The sequence below is a fragment of the Sus scrofa genome, chromosome 7 (genome assembly GCF_054392235.1).
Source record: "Sus scrofa isolate SSC_HxYL_T2T_F1_AM1 chromosome 7, Sscrofa_HxYL_maternal_Yorkshire_Landrace_v2.0, whole genome shotgun sequence".
In the NCBI taxonomy this organism is placed as follows: Eukaryota; Metazoa; Chordata; class Mammalia; order Artiodactyla; family Suidae; genus Sus; species Sus scrofa.
In genome coordinates this window covers 20,535,094-20,554,299 of record NC_139389.1, presented here as the reverse complement: position 1 = coordinate 20,554,299, position 19,206 = coordinate 20,535,094, and the positions used below count along the sequence as shown (strand labels likewise).

Genomic DNA, 19,206 nt, shown 5'->3' with positions numbered 1-19,206 from the left:
CCAAAGTTTATATGGAATCACAAAAGACCCCCAAATAGTCAAAGCAATCTTGAGAAAAAAAAGAACTAAGGTAGAGGTATCATGTTGCCTGATTTCAGACTATATCATAAACCTGCAGTAAGCAAAACAGTATGGTATTGGCACAAAAACCGACACATAGACCAACAGAACAGAATAGAGAGCCAAGAAAAAGGAAACTATGGAAAAAAGGAAAAGTCAGCTTACTGAATGGGAGAAAATATTTTCAAATGATATGACTGACAAGGGGTTAATTTCCACAATATATAAATAGCTTATAGAACTCAATATTTTAAAAAATCAATTAAAAAATGGGCAGAATACCTGAATCTACATTTTTCCAAAGATATGCACATGGCTAATGAGGACATGAAAAGATGCTCACTGTTGCTAATCATCAGAGAAATGCACATCACAACCACAATGACATATCATCCATTACCTGTCAAAATAGCTATCATCAAAAAGACTCTAAGAGTTTCCATTGTGGCTCAGGGGAAATGAATCTGACTAGTATCCATAAGGACACAGGTTCCATCCCTGGCCTCTCAGTGGGTTAAGGATCTGGCATTGCCATGAGCTATGGTGTAGGTTGCAGATGTGGCTGTGATGTAGGCCAGTGGCTACAGCTCCAATTCAACCTCTAGCCTGGGAACCTCCATATGCCATGGGTGCAGCCTTAAAAAGACAAAAAAAAAAAAAAAAAAAAAAAAGTCTGCAAATGTTGAAGACGATAGGAGAGAAGGGGACCCTAGTACACTGTTGGTGGGAATGGAAATTGGTGCAGCCACTATGGAAAATGGTATAGAGGTTTGTCAAAAAACTAAAAATAGAACTACCATATGACCAAGCAATTCCACTCCTGGATATATATCCAAAGCAAATGAAAACACTAAATGGAAAAGATAAACACACCCCTGTGTTCATAGCAACAGTTTTTACAATAGCCAAGAAGGAAATTGTGTCCTTCAGCAGATGAATGGATAAGGAAGTTGTGTATATATAAAATGGAATGTTACTCTCAGCCATAAAAAGAATGAAATTCTGGAGTTCCCGTCATGGCGCAGTGGTTAACGAATCCAACTAGGAACCATGAGGTTGCGGGTTTGGTCCCTGCCCTTGCTCAGTGGGTTAAGGATCCGGCGTGCCATGAGCTGTGGTGTAGGTTGCAGATGTGGCTCGGATCCCACGTTGCTGTGGCTCTGGCATAGGCCGGAGACTACAGCTCCGATTAGACCCCTAGCCTGGGAACCTCCATATGCCGCAGGAGCGGCCCAAGAAATAGCAAAAAGACCAAAAAAAAAAAAAAAAAATGAATGAAATTCTGCCATTTGCAACAACATGGATGGAACTATAGGGTATTATGTATAGTGAAGTAAGTCAGACAGTTGAAAAAAAAACACTGCATGTTATCACTTATATGTGAAATCTAAAAAATAAAATGAATGAATGTAAAAAACAGATTCACAGACATAAAGAACAAACTAGTTATTACCAGTGGGGAGAGAGAAGGATGTAGGGACAAGATAGGGGTAGAAGAATAAGAGGCACAAACTACTATGTAAAAAATAAATAAGCTAAAGGATATATTATACAACACAAGGGATATAACCAATATTTTATAATAACTTTAAATGGAGTATAATCTATAAAAATATTGGATCACTACGCTGTAGACCTAAAACTAACAAAATACATAAATCTTCTATTTTAAAAATATGTATATATATATATATATATATATTTATAATGCATTTACTCTTGATTCAGATATGTAGAAATTTACAGAACTAATTGTACAAATGTATGACGAATGAACAAGGTTCTCACTGCAGCATTGCTCAATGATTGGAAATAACCCAAATGTTGTTTAACAAATTTATCATGTACTAATAGGAAAAGATCCCCATTGTACAGTATATGAAGAATACCAACTATTTTGTAATAACCTGTAAGGGAAAGGAATCTGAAAAATAAACTAAATTACTTTGCTGTATACCTGAATTTAACACAAAATCGTAAATCAAATATACTTCAATTTTAAAAAAGAATACCAAGGCATTCCTATTGTTGCACAGTTGAAGTGAATCTGACTAGTATCCATGAGGATGTGGGTCCCAACCTTGGCCATGCTCAGTGGCTCGATGATCCAGCATTGCCATGAGCTGTAGTGTAGGTCGTGGATGCAGCACGGATCCCCCATTGCTGTGGCGTAGGCTGACAGCTGTGGCTCTAATTTGACCCCTAGCCTGGAACTTCCATGTGCTGTGGGTATGGCCCTAAAATGTAAAAAAATAAAAATAAAAGAATACAAACATGTACAATATGTAATGTTTCATGCAAAATAAAAGTTGGCAAAGTAAGAATATATGTTCATGTATGCTTGCATTATCATAAACAATGGAAAAATATATAATAAATTAATTAAAAAATAGTTATCTGTGGAATGAGCTGGGAAAACAGGGCAGGTTGGAGACAGGAATGAAAGTAAGATTTTTCACTCTTTATCTTTTCACATAGTTTTTAAAATGTTGAACCCTGTTACTATCAATTCAATGCCAAAATTAAAAAGCTATTAAAGAAAACGTAAGGGAAAAAGACCATTTTTTGTTGCATGTAATCCAAACAATGAAAAGGATCTCACTGTTACCTGGTCTAAGCTGTTTATTTTACAGATGAATAAACCAATGTCACCACAAGGTTATGCAAGTTTCTGAGAAAAATACTCTGAGAGCAATGCAAATCCAGATGTCTTGACTTCTCAAGCTGGGAAAACTCTACTGTCTCTTTTCAACTTTGTCCTTCCCATCATTCCCCCATCCTCCTTTTCCTTAGCCTTGGCCTCTGAGGATAAAAAGCTCACCCTGCTTCACACCAGGGACCAATCATTTCCAAAAGCTAGCCTCAGGGTGTCTCACTCTCAGTACTGGTATTCTGCTTGTCTGGACCTCCTGTGCCCTGAGCCCCTGGACCGTGGTTCTGATTTCATTGCCTGCTTCTGGCCCCCATCCTCCTCTGGGAAGACTCAGAGTTACTCTACCCTTGGGCTTTCTGATCTTAGTACCTCCAGCCTGCTTGCATGTATGCTCCCCAGACTCTGAGAAGGTCAGTTCTCTGTTGACCACTTAGTGTGGTTTCACCAGATAAGTTAGTCAACATGAAAGTACTGCTTTTTGAGTACAAAGAACAAGAATGAAACACTAATCCAAATACAGGTGAACTGTCACTAACAAGCCAGTTTTGAGGCATTCATCTGATAGGAACTGACAGCCTCCTATCAGTTGATCAGAGCATTTGTTCATTTTGTGAAAAATCAGAGAGCTATAGTCATATATGCATTTTTCTCTATATGTTACACTCGAATAAAATGTTTTTTGGAGTTCCCATTGTGGCTCAAGCAGAAATGAACCTGACTAGTATCCAGGAGGATACGGGTTCTATTCCTGGCCTCACCCAGTGGGTTAAGGATCCAGTGTTGCTGTGAGCTATAGGTCACAGATGCGGCTCAGATCTGGCATGGCTGTGGCTTAGTCTGGGAACTTCCATATGCCACATCTGCTGCCCTAAAAAAAAAAATCTAAGAAAACATTATCTACAGGATTTTTGTACAACTTCTACTTGGGGCTTTAGGTCTATCATAGTGTCTTATTTTCAACATGTGTTTATGCTTCTCTGTCTCAGCCTTCTTGAAGGAAGACTTTGTTTTGTTACTGCTTTATTATTTATGCTTCTTCTAGATATTCTAGTATCTTGTTTGCAAATGTTGATTGGATTGAACATAAAATTTTTGCAAAATTCCTTTAAAATATATTATATTCTACGAACCATCAAGTTGACCTAGAGCCTTAACACTCTGCCACAATAAGCAGTAGGACATATTAAACTGAATCAGAATTCAATTGAATCAGGTTGCATTTCCCCTATGAGGAGCCTTGGCCTAAGACCATGAACAGAGGAGAGATAGAGAATTGCATTTGAAGCAACAGAAGAACAGAATGAGTTTTCTCTTTACTTACATCTCTGATGTTAACTTCAAGTACAGAGCTGATGTATGTTGGTGTGTATGATGTTATAATATAATAATACCAGTAATCAGTGAAGTAAAAGATGAGAATGCTCCAGAGTGGTAGGGATTTGATCATAGCCTTAATGGGAAGAGACCAGCCTGGTGGAGAATCCTGAAAAAAAGTACATATCGATATCCCATCTCTGAAGACCAGAGCTTTTCTCAGTCATCCAGACATAGGGAAATGGCAGAGGGGTTTCACCAACACACCTCCTGAGCCAGTGAACAGACGATGTATTCCTTCTCACTCGTGCTGATAAACGGATGATTCATGGGATCATCATAAACGAGAGCAAACCAGAGAAAAGAAGAGAAACAGCCAATTGCACCTAGGAAAAGAATATTTAGCACAGGATTGGAGTTCTAGCAATTTGACTCTGCTCTGATACGATTGCTGCGGTTGTACAGAATGGCCCCAGTACTCCACTCCTCCCTGCATCCACCCCTTGCATAGCCCCATCATAGGTGGAGGGTGCTTCCTCATCACCTGACTTTGCTCTTAGCCATGTAACTTGCTTTCATCAATGGCATGGGCAGTTCAGAGCTTAGGAAGCCCTGGGTTTGTTCACTTGTCCTCTTGAGTCTTAGCCACTAGTATAGGAAGAACATGCTCCAGCTCCATTGTCCAAAGTAGATGAAACACCCAGAGAGCAGAGCTTCCCAACTGTCCCACAAAACTCAAAGATTAAATGACTGTTGTTTAAAATCACTGAGTTTGGAGAGGTCTTGAAATGCACCATGATTAAGACTGGATCTCATTGTGAAAAGTTATTACTGTGTTTGCCTCGTGTGCTTCAAAATACTGTTACTATTGAAGTACTAGTCAGCACCTCTCCTACTAGACATGCTTCTGCAAAATTTAGGTCATCATTCCATCTTTTCTTATCTATCTCTAGCACTTAAGTGTTAGCAGAAGTACATGTATGCAGCAGATTATACAGGTGATTTCTGGATATGGAATGAAATTAATCCTCAGTAAAGAAATTTTCTCTAATACATATATTACTGCAGTGTTGGACAATTCAACATTTATTGCTATTGAGTGGAAGTGCAATGCATCTTAAAATTCCCTTCTTAGAATCTTAAGAAAGTTGAGAGTTCACTTGCTAGCTTGTTCTTTATATGGTCCTGCACAAATACAGAATACCCGCCACACACCAGGCATTTTGCTAGATGTTGAGACTATAAGGATATAAAGACACAATTTTGTCATCAAGGAACTTAAAAGCAAAAGTTAATGAAAGAGATGAAAGTTAGTACTATTGCACATTGAGGATGGATGATGTTAACATTGGTTCAACAAATACTTAGTGAGTTCTTATTTTGTACATACTGCTTACTATTTCTCAAAACCAGGAGCACAGTAAGCCTCTCTCATTACTCGAAAATTTTATCACCTGTCTTTTGAAGTTTCCATGACAGAGCCTTTGAAGGTTGATATTCTATAGCAATCAATCTTTTATAAATTTTTTTTCTAGTAAGTGTATTGGCCTGACGTTATAGGAGCCCTGGATTTAGGAGTATTAGCCTCTAATGAAAACACCAGTGGGAATTATTGCTTCCACTGGAATCAGGCAGTTTGCAGATGGGATTCCAAGAGAACATTTCAAAAGTCAAATAAACACAAACATTAGCTAAAAGCATCTGGGAAGATCCCACTCTGGGCTGGGTAAAGACAAAAATTTGAAGTGGAAGAATATTGCCTCTGGAATGTTTCACATATCTTTAGAAACTTTTCACAGCATCTCTCTATGCAGCATGTACACTCTGGAGGCCTCACATGATCAACTCTGTCCTGCCGCCTCTACTGGTTGATTCTCTACTCCAATTAATATGTTACCTATAATTAGGTCACATTCTTATAATTTTATGTTTATAGCAATAATAGAAGAAATTTAAAAGAATGTATTAAATAAATAGCATAACTAAAAACAATCCCCCCAAGATTACATTTTCAGCATCTTATGAAAGAAACCCCTCTGAGGTCCTTGTGGGTTCAATTTAGAAGCAGGAAGGAATGTTATGCTGCCTTTAGAGTCATCAGGTTATTCTAAGTACACACTCAGAATATTGAAACAAATGTCATTTGCAAGATTCACAACATGATTATTTCTGAACACTATCATCTTTAATTTTATAAATATCTATACCTACTAGGATTTGGTTAACCAGAGATGACTTTCCTCATAGAAATCATGCTGAGTAGTCTCTGTCCTAAAATCAGACGTATTTGAAAAGCACAAACTCACCAAAGATATAGAAGATAGTAGGCCATCCTAGGGTCTGGCAGAGGAAACCACCAATAAAGAGGATGGTGCAGGAGCCCAGCACTGATCCTAAACAGAAGAGATGAGGATGAGGATGTTCTGAGTGCTTCATACAGATTGACTTCATCACAGAGCTAAGTTGCAACCCAGGCTACCTAGGTACAGATTCTGCTCTTCCACTCAGTAGCTATGTGATTTTGGACAAGTTATTTGTCTATTTGTGTTTCAAATTCCCTTATTGTGAAATGAAAATAATTATATATAACTAAGTTGCAAGATTGTGCTAAAGCCAAAATGAAATTAAAAGTATTTGCAAGAATGTTTGGCTGCCCAGAGGCATTTGGTTATGACCAAGAAAAATAGCATAGGGTATCGCTTTAGAGCAAGGAGACAGAGTAGTTAGGATGTGATGTTTGGCTTCTGTTGCTAGGCCCAGACAGAGTACTCGTGGACAGTGCACATAAGGTGACAATTAGGATATCAATTACCTGATACACTAAGTGTGATGAGTTGACTCCTTTCCAGTGGTGGAGCCCATCTGGTCCAGATGGAATACTGACTTGTTAATACCATAACCTGGAAAAAAGTTGATTCTTGGCTGACTGAGGTCATTTGGGAACTTATATTCTACTTAAGAAATATTTTAAACAGGTACCTGGGCTATGCCTTGGACAATCCGTAGGACAATGAGCCAAGTCACTCCAGTATCAGCTGCTAGTGGAATGAAGAGGTTCAGGACTGAGCTAATAAGTAAGCAAGCACTAGTCAAGTACTTGACTCCAAACATTTCAGCCATATATCCACAGGGGATTGGTGCCAAGAAAGAGCAATAGTTGGGTGAGCTGAGGATTATTCCCTGGATTTCAGGACTCCAGTCGTACATAGCAGCCTTAATGACAAAAAGAAGCTCACTGTTTATCTTTGGCTAGAGAGTTGACAATTTTTATTGTGAGGACTTAAGAGTAAGAGAAAATGCTAATTCCTTTTCTCTCTCTCCAGTTCCTCCAATCTACAAACCTAAGTATATACTCAACATACCCTTTCCTCTTACATGGTTTCCTCAGTTACAAAATTACCTGGCCAATTAGAATATAAGAGCCTGTAGAAAAAGAAAACCTAGAAACAAGAAAGCATCATAGCCAAGGAAATGAAAAAAAAATATGTGAAGGAAGAAAGAGGAAGTAGACTTAAATCTGTGAAACTTATTTTGTGGTGATTTTTGCCATTGTAGGGGAAGGAATTAACCTTAACTAAATGGTAAAAATCTGCTTCCTTCATTCTAACTTTAGTCACTAGTTATACTTATCAACACTGTCAAGATAAACTCTCAAATACATACTTTGTTTTTGTGTAATATGGTTCTTTGAACATAGTAGACAGTAAATATATAACTCTTTAAGTTGAAACATTTGGAAGAAATAACCAGAGACTCATTAAACTTACCACTGCCTTAACTTCCTTCAGAGTTTCATTCCAGTTGTCCTGGGAGTCAGTGGGTGGCCCTTCTATAGAGGCATTGAGTGGGGTGGGCAGAGCTGTGTTGTTCACCATAGCTGGCATAGCAATGCTCATGTTGATTTGTTGGGTGGAAATTGAAAAATTACAGAGATGCACGATAAGGGCCAGCCCATGACGCACTGAACAAAAACCTGAGACAAAAGGGTACAGAAAGTCAGGGTACAATCAGGGTGCTTTTCTCCCACCCTTCCTAATTCTGAAAGCGGGAAAAGATTGCCATTTGTCTAGAAGAAAAAGTATAGAGAGAGCAGACCTTACTCTCTAGTTATCTGGCAAACATGTATACCCCCCGGGAGTATAGGGGAGTATAGTCCTTCGGAACCATTACTCAACCAAAGACAAAGAATGTATGGGATTTTCCAGAGCAAGCATTAAGAAAGAGTTTTCAGGGCTGCCGTTGTGGCTCAGTGGGTTAAGAACCCACCTTGTGTCTGTGTGGATGTGGGTTCTATCCTTGGCCTCACTCAGTGGGTTAAGGATCTAGAATTGCCCCACAAGTTGGGGTATAGATCACAGTTGAAGCTTGGATCTGCTGTGGCTGTGGCTGTGGCTGTGCATAGGCTGGCAGCTGCAGCTCCAATTAGATCCCTATCCCAGGAACTTCCATATGCCTCAGGTGTGGTCCTAAAAAGAAAAATAATAATAATACATTTTAAAAAAAGAAAGAAAAGACAGAGTTTTCCAGGGAGGGTCCTGGAATGAGCTGGTGAGAGCAAGAATGGAAAGAAGTGGAGTTAGAGCAAGAATTAACTAGAAGCTGGAGTTGACTAGATATGGATAGCAAGGGAGAAAAATTGTTGGAAATGATTCCCAAGTGTCCCAAACCAGCTGGGATGGCTTTAGGCACCATATGCAAACAGGAAACATGGAAGATTAATATGTTTGGGGGCTGGGAAGAGATGAGATTTGAAAGGCAGGCTAGGTTAGGCTAGAGAAGTAGGTAAACACCATGTTGATCTGTAACCTAGGCTTGCACAAAATTTGCCAGTGGTCCATGAGAATTCTGGGGTTATCACGGGGGTTGAGTCCAGATACATTAGTTTGACAACAGCTGGCAGGATGGATTGAATATCTCTGGAGAGAAATCCCAGAGGTATAACACATGATCACTGTCACCAAGTCATGTTGGTGCCCCATTTCCTGGTTCCTGCAAGGGAGCACATATAGTTCAAGTGGCCAGCACTGTCCCCTGTTGTGTAGGAATACTCTTGTCAAATTCAAGGAATTGACAGATTCCCCACCTTTGATTTTAACTCTGATAGCATTTAGTTGAGACTCTCTCCTCCCCCATCCACAAAATTTACCCTAGAATTTTTTTCAATATCATATTGATATGACAGGTTAAACTATTGAAGTATCAGTCAGCACCTCTCCTGCTAGACATGCTTCTGCAAAGTTTAGGTCATCATTCCATCTTTTCTTATCTATCTCTAGCACTTAAGTGTTAGCAGAAGTACATGTATGCAGCAGATTTCATTCTGGATGTGGAATGAAATTAATCCTTAGTAAAGAAATTTTCTCTAATACATATATTACTGCAGTGTTGGACAATTCAATATTTATTGCTATTGAGTGGAAATGCGATGTTGATTTACTTCATACATTCTAAGCTTTTTTTTTTAACTCTTGGGAACTTGGAGAAATTGAAAATGAAAATATTCTTTGATTTCCCGAGATAAGATAAGCACAGCACTATAATATAAGGGTTAATAAACCAACCAGTCTAGTTTGAATCTGGATAACATATGTTTGTGTCTGGATGATTTAAATGAGTTATTCTATGCTTGAGTTCCTGCTCCTGTAAAATGGAGATGATGCTGGTTGTACCTTCCTTGAAGGATTGTTGTGTGGATTCAATGAATTAAACCGTATAAATTGCTTAGAACAGTGTTTGATGCCTCATTATGTGATCATCTACTTTTTTACTTACCATATACATTTCCTGTTTCTTTGTGCTCAAGTATTTACATAGGTCCATTGTCATTCTCACTCAGACCCCAAGTTTTGGACTATAAAGGCCAATCATGTGTGATTTTGTTCCCATGTGTTATAACCCTTGCAATGGTCACCTTAGCTGGTTGGAGGCCTACAGTCATGTGCTGACAATAGTGTGTATGTGCATGGCCAGGAAGCAGACAGTGGGAGGATGTCATCTTAGAAGTCTTCGCCAATTCAAGGGAAACTAACTATCCTTCCACTTTAACTCTTCAATGACATGGCATAATTTAAGAAAAGTCCTCCAAAATTTCCAGGTTAATTTCTGTAGTCATGCATGTTGTCCTCTGCTCTTTTGCACTGGCCCCAAGATGCTAGGTTGCAGATCTTTAGAGAGACTGGCAAGTTGTCCAGGGGCAAACATCAGGATGTGGGCATATAGTAGTTTCACCCACCATATCCTAGCACTATGGACCTCACCTTGCCTTGTCTTGAGGCCTGTGGTCTACAAGCTGAGAAAAGAGGCTGTCGCTCTAAGTCGGGGAGCATGAGCTGGGGCTTCACAGCACCCTCTCTTTTCCTCCCAGTAACACTGGGGCATGCTCCAAGGATGAGTTTTGTCTGCTCTTGGCATCCTCTCTAATTCATCCAAACTGCATTAAATCTATCAATGAGCCATAGAGTTTATAGTGTGTGGTAGGAATAATTCCCAAATTTTAACCTAAATGGAGATATTTCTCAAAGGGTTTTGCTTGTTTTATTGATTTCTGTGACTTTTAGAAGGGGATAGTATTGTAGACTCATCTTTAGGGGACATTCCTAATGCAGTCGGGGGTACATTTACCTCCATGTAGGCTTTTGTTAAGGAGCAGGGAAGCAGTATTCATTGTTGTATATTAATTCTCACTGCCATCCCTGCCCTTCTAAGTTCTTTACAGTAATAGAAAAATCCCAGGAAACCTACATGCAAGCAGGATTCCAATAGTGAAGGAATTCAGACAAGGTCTGAAAGGTTGAGCACAATGAGAAGCCACTGTACACAGAGGCAGCCACAGACAGGACTATGAGGATCAGTGATGGTAGACAAGGGGGTTTTGACTGTGACTTGTGGGAATCCTCCTGGAAATCACCCACCCTGTGTTGCACAGGAAGGCTAGCAGTGTCGCATTCATCCTACACTTTAGGATCTCCTAAAGTGACTAAACTGACTCTTGTTTCCTCAGCCTCCCAAAGTCTCTGGACTATTTCCAGCCCCTATATTAAACCCCTTTTTTCTTGAAGTTCCTAGAGTGACTTCTGTTTATCTGGTCGAATGCAGGCAGAAGCTCATGGGCCTCAGGGAGGAAAGGGGTTAGGAAGGTCAATGTGATGTCTGTTCCTACTCTGGCTCCTGAACCCTTAACTGAGCCTGAGAGAGAGAATTGACTCACTTTCTGGCAGAACCTAAAGGTCCAGCTTTTTTCACTCAGAATCTCTAAGAATAGAGGAATAGAACCCATGTGGCCAGATGTGACACATAGTAGGGGGAGGGGAACACCTGGATTTGATTCTGTATCTCGGAAGAACAGTCATGCTCAGCAAAGACGTCAGTAGCCTTTGTTTTTTTTTTTTGTTTGTTTGTTTGTTTTGTCTTGTTTTTTTCACTGTGGATTTGTTTATTCAGACATAATTGGCATGGGTCTGGCCAAAGCACAGTTTCATTCTTTGTCTAGTCCATAGCCTTTGGGGGTACTGGTGCTGGGGGAAAGACCCAGCAGTGTCCTGAGAATGTGATACAGAAGAACCAGCAGTGTCCAGTAAGAATGGGCTAGAGAGAGAGAGATGAGAGGAAAACTGATATTGGACAACAATCGATGAAGCAGCCAGCAGGGTTTATTCATAAACACTAATGAATAATAGACTCAACAAAATAACTGGGTGGGGCTTCAAGAAGTAGTTGAGGTTCTGCCTTATCAGGTGGGAGGATATTTAGCCAAAAAGGATAACCAGTATTCATATAAATCCATTTGTAATAACAGGCTGGGGTCAAGGAGTATTCTCCGGAGGACTAAGCAGCATGGTGGGATGGATGCCCTAGAAGACTGTAGTAGAAACTGGAAAGACCACATGGAGTCCCACTTTTAGACAAATAATCACGGAGAGTTCTTCTAAAGACTGCTGAAAAAATGGGCTGACTGGAGTTCCCATCATGGCACAGTGGAAACGAATCCAACTAGGAACCATGAGATTGTGGGTTTGATCCCTGGCCTCACTTAGTGGGTTAAGGATCCAGCGTTGCCGTGAGCTGTGGTGTAGATCACAGATGTGGCTTGAATCCTGCGTTGCTGTGGCTGTGGCATAGGCCTGCAGCTGTAGCTCCAATTAGACCACCTAGCCTGGGAACCTCCATATGTTGTGGGTACAGACCCAAAAAAGGAAAAATGGGCTGAAAAGGGGACACCGTGTGAGAGGTGACAATAGCACGTTTATATTGTGCTTACTGTATACCAGGCATTGTTCTAAATGGTTTACTCATTATAGCTAATTTATTCCTCAAGGAAAAACATACTATTTTATCAACTCATTTTTATAAACAAGGAAACTGAAACAAAGGAAGTTCAAGTAACTTGCCTAAGGTCACATAGCTCATAAATTGCAAAGTCAAGATTTCGGGAGTTCCCGTCGTGGCGCAGTGGTTAACAAACCTGACTAGGAACCATGAGGTTGCGGGTTCGATCCCTGCCCTTGCTCAGTGGGTTAACGATCCGGCGTTGCCGTGAGCTGTGGTGTAGGTTGCAGACGCAGCTCGGATCCCGCGTTGCTGTGGCTCTGGCGTGGGCCGGTGGCTACAGCTCCGATTGGACCCCTAGCCTGGGAACCTCCGTATGCCGCCGGAGTGGCCCAAGAAATAGCAAAAAGATAAAAAAAAAAAGTAAAAAAAAGATTGCGAACACAGGCAGTCTGGCATCTAATCTATATTCTTACCCAATATGCTATACTGTGCCATGGAAAATTTATATATATTAGTTCTCTATATAACTGATTTTTAGAGAGAAAGAGTTAGCATAGGATAATTACGCCAATGGATTATAATCCAATCATAACCTAAATATTTAGAAATGGATGAGGTTTTAGTAAAGGGTACAAACTCTTCCATTCTACAGATGAGGAAGCTGAGGCAACAAACAGTATTCATTCTGGATCAAATGATTGTTATTTGTAGAGGAGGTATTAGAATGCATGTCTCCCGATTTCTTCTTTGATGGATAAGATTAAGAGAATCTCCTTTTCCTTAAGATATGTTCACTTCCCAGCAGACATATTGGCTAAAATATTGAGTCTTGCAAAGCATTCCATCTTGATTAAAGTTTTAATTTTTAATGTATTATCTTGTGAAAAGCCATATCCTTAAGAGAATTAATGAATAAAATAGTCATGTATTAAAAGTTTAGAATTAAACAGGGTGTTCAACAGTTTCCCTTATGGTATATTATTGAAAGGTATAATATAACTTAGAGGGAGGAGGAAAAGTAGCTTCTATGTTATGGTATAAAGCAAAAGTCAATTCTCCTTGAGGCAAGTCTGGATCTAATAAGAACAGAAAGAGCTAATGGGATGCTCCCTAGACTTAGAATCAGAAAAGCCAAGATTGTTTTCCATATTTTCTACTCAGCATCTGCTCTGAATTTATTTCTTTAACTATAAATAATATCTTGATATCTCCTGTCCTATATACTTCCAAGGTTTCTTGCAAGAAATGAAGTAATTCTTGATTTAAAAAAAAAAATGCTTTACAGCTGTACAGAATGCTTGGCAATTGGTGGTAGCAAGAAGATGCTGTATATCACCAAAAAGGAAGTTGAGGAGACATAGATCCCATTTTTATCCATACCCCAGTACATGATTTTACCTCTCCTGGAGGTTTGCTCTTGAGCCATGTTTAAATTACCATCGTTGATAGTACCACCCTCTGTGGCCTCAGCTTCTACTGTAGTAGACATTTTGGTTCTCTTCTTCCAGGAACTGGCATTTACCTACTGAAACAAAAGAATGCAAAAGCAAATACAGAGAGAGATGTCCTATATCATACATGTCATGGACTCAGTTCTTCTAAGAATTAAGAGGAAATGTTTGGTGGAAAAAGTGCAAGATTATGGTTCAGGAGACCTGATTGGTTGTCAAGAATCTATCACTATCCAAATGTGTGGCTTTGGAAGCATCACATGTCTGCTTCTCCAAAATGAGGGATCTGGCCTGGATTGGCTTAATGGATTGTCATATTCTTTCCTGTTCTGTGTCCTCATGTCTCTCAACCAATATCAGTATCAACTGGATGTTAAAGGCTAACAGTTTTCTTTGAAATTTCACCCAGAAGACTCCAGTAGATTAAATTATCTGAAGAATTAGATCTAATAGGTAAAATCTTTATATTCTAGATCAAATATATCAAACATCTTTTTAAATACGTAGCTCCAAACATAGTGAGAGATATCCACATGGATGTCATTAAGGGGTTAGAGCTATGAACTTACTCTTCAGAGACCTTGGGCCAGGGGAAGAAGCATCAATTTCAGTGATGCAGGGGCTTGAGACCTAGGTCCCTTTGGGGATGAAAGATGAAGCTTTAGACCCATGCCAGTCTAACATAGAGCCAAAAGCCTCAGAGGGTTCAAAACTCTGCCTCTTGCAACAGTGAGACAGTGATAATTCTCAGCTACATTGTCCTGAGTCTCTCCTAAATATTACAAAAATTCATAACTACGTTATGGGGAGTTGAAGGTTGTAATGCACCCTGTCTTCTTTGTCTGAGAACTCTTTCTCAGCTGAAAAATTGAACTAAGTATTGGGCCCAGGCTGATTTGTTCCAAACAGATCACAGAGAATTACTGAAGACAAAGCTCCACTTGATATGACTTCAAGATCCAAAACTATAAACAAGCTAAGAAGTGATCATCCAAAGTAGGTCCTCAGACTTAATGTATACAGGTTAAACTGCTGAGAACTTCCAAAAATAGAATACACTGATAAGCACATTATATAAGCATTCTTAAAGTAACTGAAGAAATAAGTCTCTAAAACATAAAATGATACTGATAAGAACAGGTAGATTTTTAAAAGGCATTGCAATAATTAATAATTAATATAAAAGCAAGTATATATCTGATTCTTCTATGATATTGCTTTTAACTGTAAGTGGAAACATTGTGTAATGTCTGCAGACGTTTCAACTAAAGTTGGTAGTGATTAACTAACAGAACAGTGTCATTACATCAGTCAAAAGCACAAATGTTACAGACCAAGGAGACTTCCAGTCCTCATTAAAACTCAGAAACTGAGATCCAAATCATTTTTTATTGGCAAAACAGAGTGGCTCTGGTAACTGAGAATAAACCTATCAAAAGAAGGGACTGGGAGCTCCAACTGTGGCACAGTGGGTTAAGCATCCAACTGCGCAGCTTGGGTCTCTGTGGCAGCAATGGGTTAAGGATCTGGCATTGCCACAACTGTGTCGTAGTCACAGCAGTGGCTTAGATTCAATGCCTGGCCTAGGAACTTCCACATGTCACAGATGCAGCCATTAAAAGGAAGGAGAGGGAGAAGGAGAGAAAGGAGAAGCAGGAGAAGAAGAAGAAGACTGAATATCCCCCTATAAAAGTAATTTGCTTATCATGTTTGTTTAACTTTAGGACAATTAGTTTAATTGAAAGGGTTATAGCCATCATCAAAATACTTTCAGAGTAGGATTTTCCCCAAGGATTATACCTATAAGGACTCCTCTAGCATACCATTGCCTAATAGTTCACTGACCAATGGTTCATTCAATTCAGTAAATATTTGTTGAACTAATAAATAGAACATTCTACTACCTTAGCTCTTTCCTGCATCTATGACTGAAGGACTTAGTTCTCATTAAACTGCCCCCTCTATTCTTATTACAGAAGCACTTGCTAGTTTTTCTGGTAACTGGCAACAATGCCACCATTTTGTCCACACCTACATTCCCTTACCCTACATCAGCTGTGCCCCACCTTCGCCCTCACTGCCAACTTCCACTGCCTATTAACTTCAGCAAAGTCTCTAGGAGGGGCACACAATGAAAAGAAAGTAAGAATGACCTCGGCCATGAAAAAAATAAGAGTAGCAGTGACAGCGACTAAGTCAATTTGACTACTTTGCCAAATTGAACTGCCTTACCTGGTTGTGTAAGCGAGTTCTATTTGACCCGAAATGGGAATGATGAGAAGGAAACAGCTCTGAGCAAAAGCATTCCAGACAAAAGAACCAGCAAGTTTATCAATGTAGCCAGTGCAGAGTGAGTGAGGGGTCAAGGGTGGGAGATGAGGTCAAAGCTGTGGAAAGGGGCCCCATGTAGGGTCCCATGGGGTGGGTCAGGGGACTGGATTTATCTTTATTTATCTTGCTTTGGGCTGCCTGGTCTACAAGGGACAAGACTAGAAACCAAGAGACTTGGGAAGAGGCTGTTGTAGTCACCTATTTATTCAAGGGTTTATGGGGCCTGGGCTAGGCTGGTCATGATGCAAAAGATCAGACCAGAGATCTACTGGAGTTAGAGCCAAGAAGAATTGCTAATGAGGTAGATGGAAGGGTGATAAAAGGAGTGGGGGGAGGGGAGTTGGGGACTCCTAGATTTACAGCTTGAGCAAATGAGTAAATGGTGTTGTGCTCAATGAAGATAGGGAAATGAGAGAGGGGGAGCAGCTTTCCATAAGAAAACAAGAGTTTCATTTTGGATGCCTTGGCTTTGAGATGCCTGTTAGACCCCGAAGGGAAAATTGCCAAGTAGATATTTTGTCTGAGCCTACAGCTTGGAACAGATGGCCCAGGGAGAAATGCAAATTTGAAAGCCATTGACCTTTATTTATTTATTTATTTATTTATTTATTTATTTATTTATTTATTTAGAGACCAGGTAAAAGAGGAAGAATCAGCAAAGAAAGTGGGCCAATCATTCTTCTATCAATGTTCCTGTCAGTTTTTCTGGCCAACACTGTTTCTGTGCATTAAACACATCCTATTCTTTTGCCATTCACTAGCTCACTGTAGAAAGAGATTCTTCCTTAAGGTACCATGCAGAGATATTAATAGATCAAATGCTATCTGTGTCTGCTCTCATGAACATTTCCTGCACTAGGAACAGTTCATGGTTCTTATTTAGACCCCCAAAACAAAAGCTGTCTGCCCCAAACTCTTCACTCATTAACTACTTCCCAAAGCCATGTGGGATTGCATTTGTTTTACTTTTCCCCATACTTAAATTAATTGGAAAGGTCTAGTCTATTCTCATTGTTTAATTTTTAGCCCCGATGAAAATCTTACTCTGCCAGAACTTACAATTAATGTAAATCAATTCACATTAAGTGTAATGTGATCAATTTTTTTCAGTTAACATATTCCACAAAAAACAAGCCCAATTTAGAAATCTTAAGCTGCAGGTCATCTAGTCTAATTTCAATATAGGAGTGATATCAACACTAAAAATATAACTGAAAATTGCTGGTTTGCCTCCAGGTCTCTGGGAGCCATCTTTTTGTTTATTTATTTATTTTGCTTTTTAGGGCCACACTCTTGGCATGTGGAGGTTCCCAGGCTACAGGTCTAATCTGGAGCTATAGCTGCTGACCTACGCCACAGCCACAACAATGCAGGATCAGAGCTGAGTCTGCAAACTACACGACAGTTCATGGCAATGCCAGATCCTGAATTCACTGAGCGAGGCCAGGGATTGAACCTGCAACCTCATGGTTCCTAGTCGGATTCATTTCCATTGTGCCACAACGGGAAATCCTGAGCCATCTTTTTGGATGGTTTTAGTCCCAGTTTTATTCCCTGGAGTTCTGGAGCTCTTGTTTCTTTGAGGGAAAAATGACATTCTATCTTAATTTTTCAGAATTATCTCAGAAAAGAATTCCTTTCTCCATCCCCACAATCTCTACCCTGAAATAGCAAATTAAGCTGCTCTCTATGGGAAAAACCCATTCCTACCACCTCAAAAGCAGAGTAATAAAGGGCAAAATATTGAAGGCTAACCTGAGGGAGGTAGGGTGCAGGGTCCTCAGTCCATTCAAATAAATTTCTCTAAGCTTCTTCAAATTTCCTAATCCCCAGGAGGTAAATGATTAGCCCAAAGTTTTAGCATTTCTGTTTCCAAAGGGGAGAGTCTCACTGGCTCAATGGTTTAATTTTTAACTGTGCTTTCATTGTTTCCCTGACAAGTATATTAAGCTCATTAAATCTTCCTCATGCTTCAAGCCCAAATGGTCACTTCCATCTTCCCTTATCTTCCATTCAGCATCAGTGCCCCTTCTTATAGGAGCCTAACAGCCCATGCTCCTTATTTAAGTACTGTCACCCTATAGGGTCTCTCAGGGTTATTATATTCTTCATGAGGATAGGATATGCCTTGTCCCTTTTTGGTCCTCTCTCCATCATCCTCCTGTTTCATAGAACTGGGCTCTCCCCAGAGTGGAGAACTAATATATTTGTAGAGAACTAATATAATATAAACTTGAATGGATTTTGTAGTTTTCTGATTTTAACTATTTGCACAAAGGCCGCTGAGGTTTCTGTGAAACTTGACACCCTGTGATTCTGGTCCCTTTAGTAGCAAAGCATTTCATAAGACCCAGGCATACTTGTGGTCTGTTTCCTCACCCTCCAATTCTCTCTCTTTCAACTGAAGTATAATTGACTTACAATATCGTATTAGTTTCAGATGTACAACATAGTAATTGAATATGATTATACTCCATACAAAGCTATTCTCTCTGGAGCCCACTAGCAGCAAGACAGCACTTGTCAAAGCTATCATCAACCTCCGTACTGGCAAATCCAGTGGTCACTTATCAGGGCTTATCTGTCAGTGCCAGGGAACATGGCATCCTCATGGATACTAGTTGGGTTCATAACCTGATCAGCCACAACAAGAACTCCCTGTATATTTACTGAGTATCGAACTATCTGGATTATAGTTTGTGCTTGTGTGTTAATTATTTAACGTTTTCCTGGAGTTGACTCTTAATATTTAGTGTAGAAAATCAGTCACTCTGAACAATTTTGAGCATACTGTCATTAGGTTTTATCATATTATTACATTTTCTACATAAATAGAAATGTATTTTTGTATAATTTATCTATGATTCAATTTTTCTCTCTACATGTCCCAGAATTTCTTTTGAGAAAAATAAAACCCTCGGCTGCCCCCCTCCTTCCACAGGGCACATGTGCTTAATTCGTGAAACATCTAGCTCACAAATTCGATTATTTTTAGCTACAAATTATGTCATTTCTTCTCAAAAATTTCTTAAAGAGCTTTAGACTTTTCTTCACAACATCCCTGCACATTTTTGTTGTTTGTCCCAAACTTCTGTAGCTTTTGTATCTATGTAATAATTAGTGAGTATA

At 39.6% G+C, this 19,206-nt stretch overlaps 1 protein-coding gene across 13 annotated transcripts in view; it reads right to left on the bottom strand.

Annotated features, from left to right (window-relative positions):
* The window catches only part of SLC17A4 (solute carrier family 17 member 4), a 61,893-nt gene extending 44,021 nt beyond the window's left edge, over window positions 1-17,872 (bottom strand). For 10 of the 13 annotated variants that reach the window (XR_014809768.1, XR_014809767.1, XR_002345596.2 and 7 more), the window contains exons 1-8: window positions 17,833-17,872; window positions 13,694-13,820; window positions 7,795-8,000; window positions 7,007-7,240; window positions 6,840-6,927; window positions 6,334-6,420; window positions 4,295-4,413; window positions 4,035-4,196 (exon numbers count right to left, since the gene is read on the bottom strand). Coding sequence is in view for 10 of the 13 variants with exons in the window: in XM_084967611.1 (XP_084823737.1) it covers window positions 4,035-4,196; window positions 4,295-4,413; window positions 6,334-6,420; window positions 6,840-6,927; window positions 7,007-7,240; window positions 7,795-8,000; window positions 13,694-13,784 (987 nt within the window). In the remaining 3 variants the exon portion in view is untranslated. The remainder of the gene's footprint in view (window positions 1-4,034; window positions 4,197-4,294; window positions 4,414-6,333; window positions 6,421-6,839; window positions 6,928-7,006; window positions 7,241-7,794; window positions 8,001-13,693; window positions 13,821-17,832) is intronic. The other 3 variants (XM_084967609.1, XM_084967613.1, XM_084967615.1) reach the window with 1 other exon arrangement.
* Between the last annotated feature and the right edge of the window lie 1,334 nt (window positions 17,873-19,206).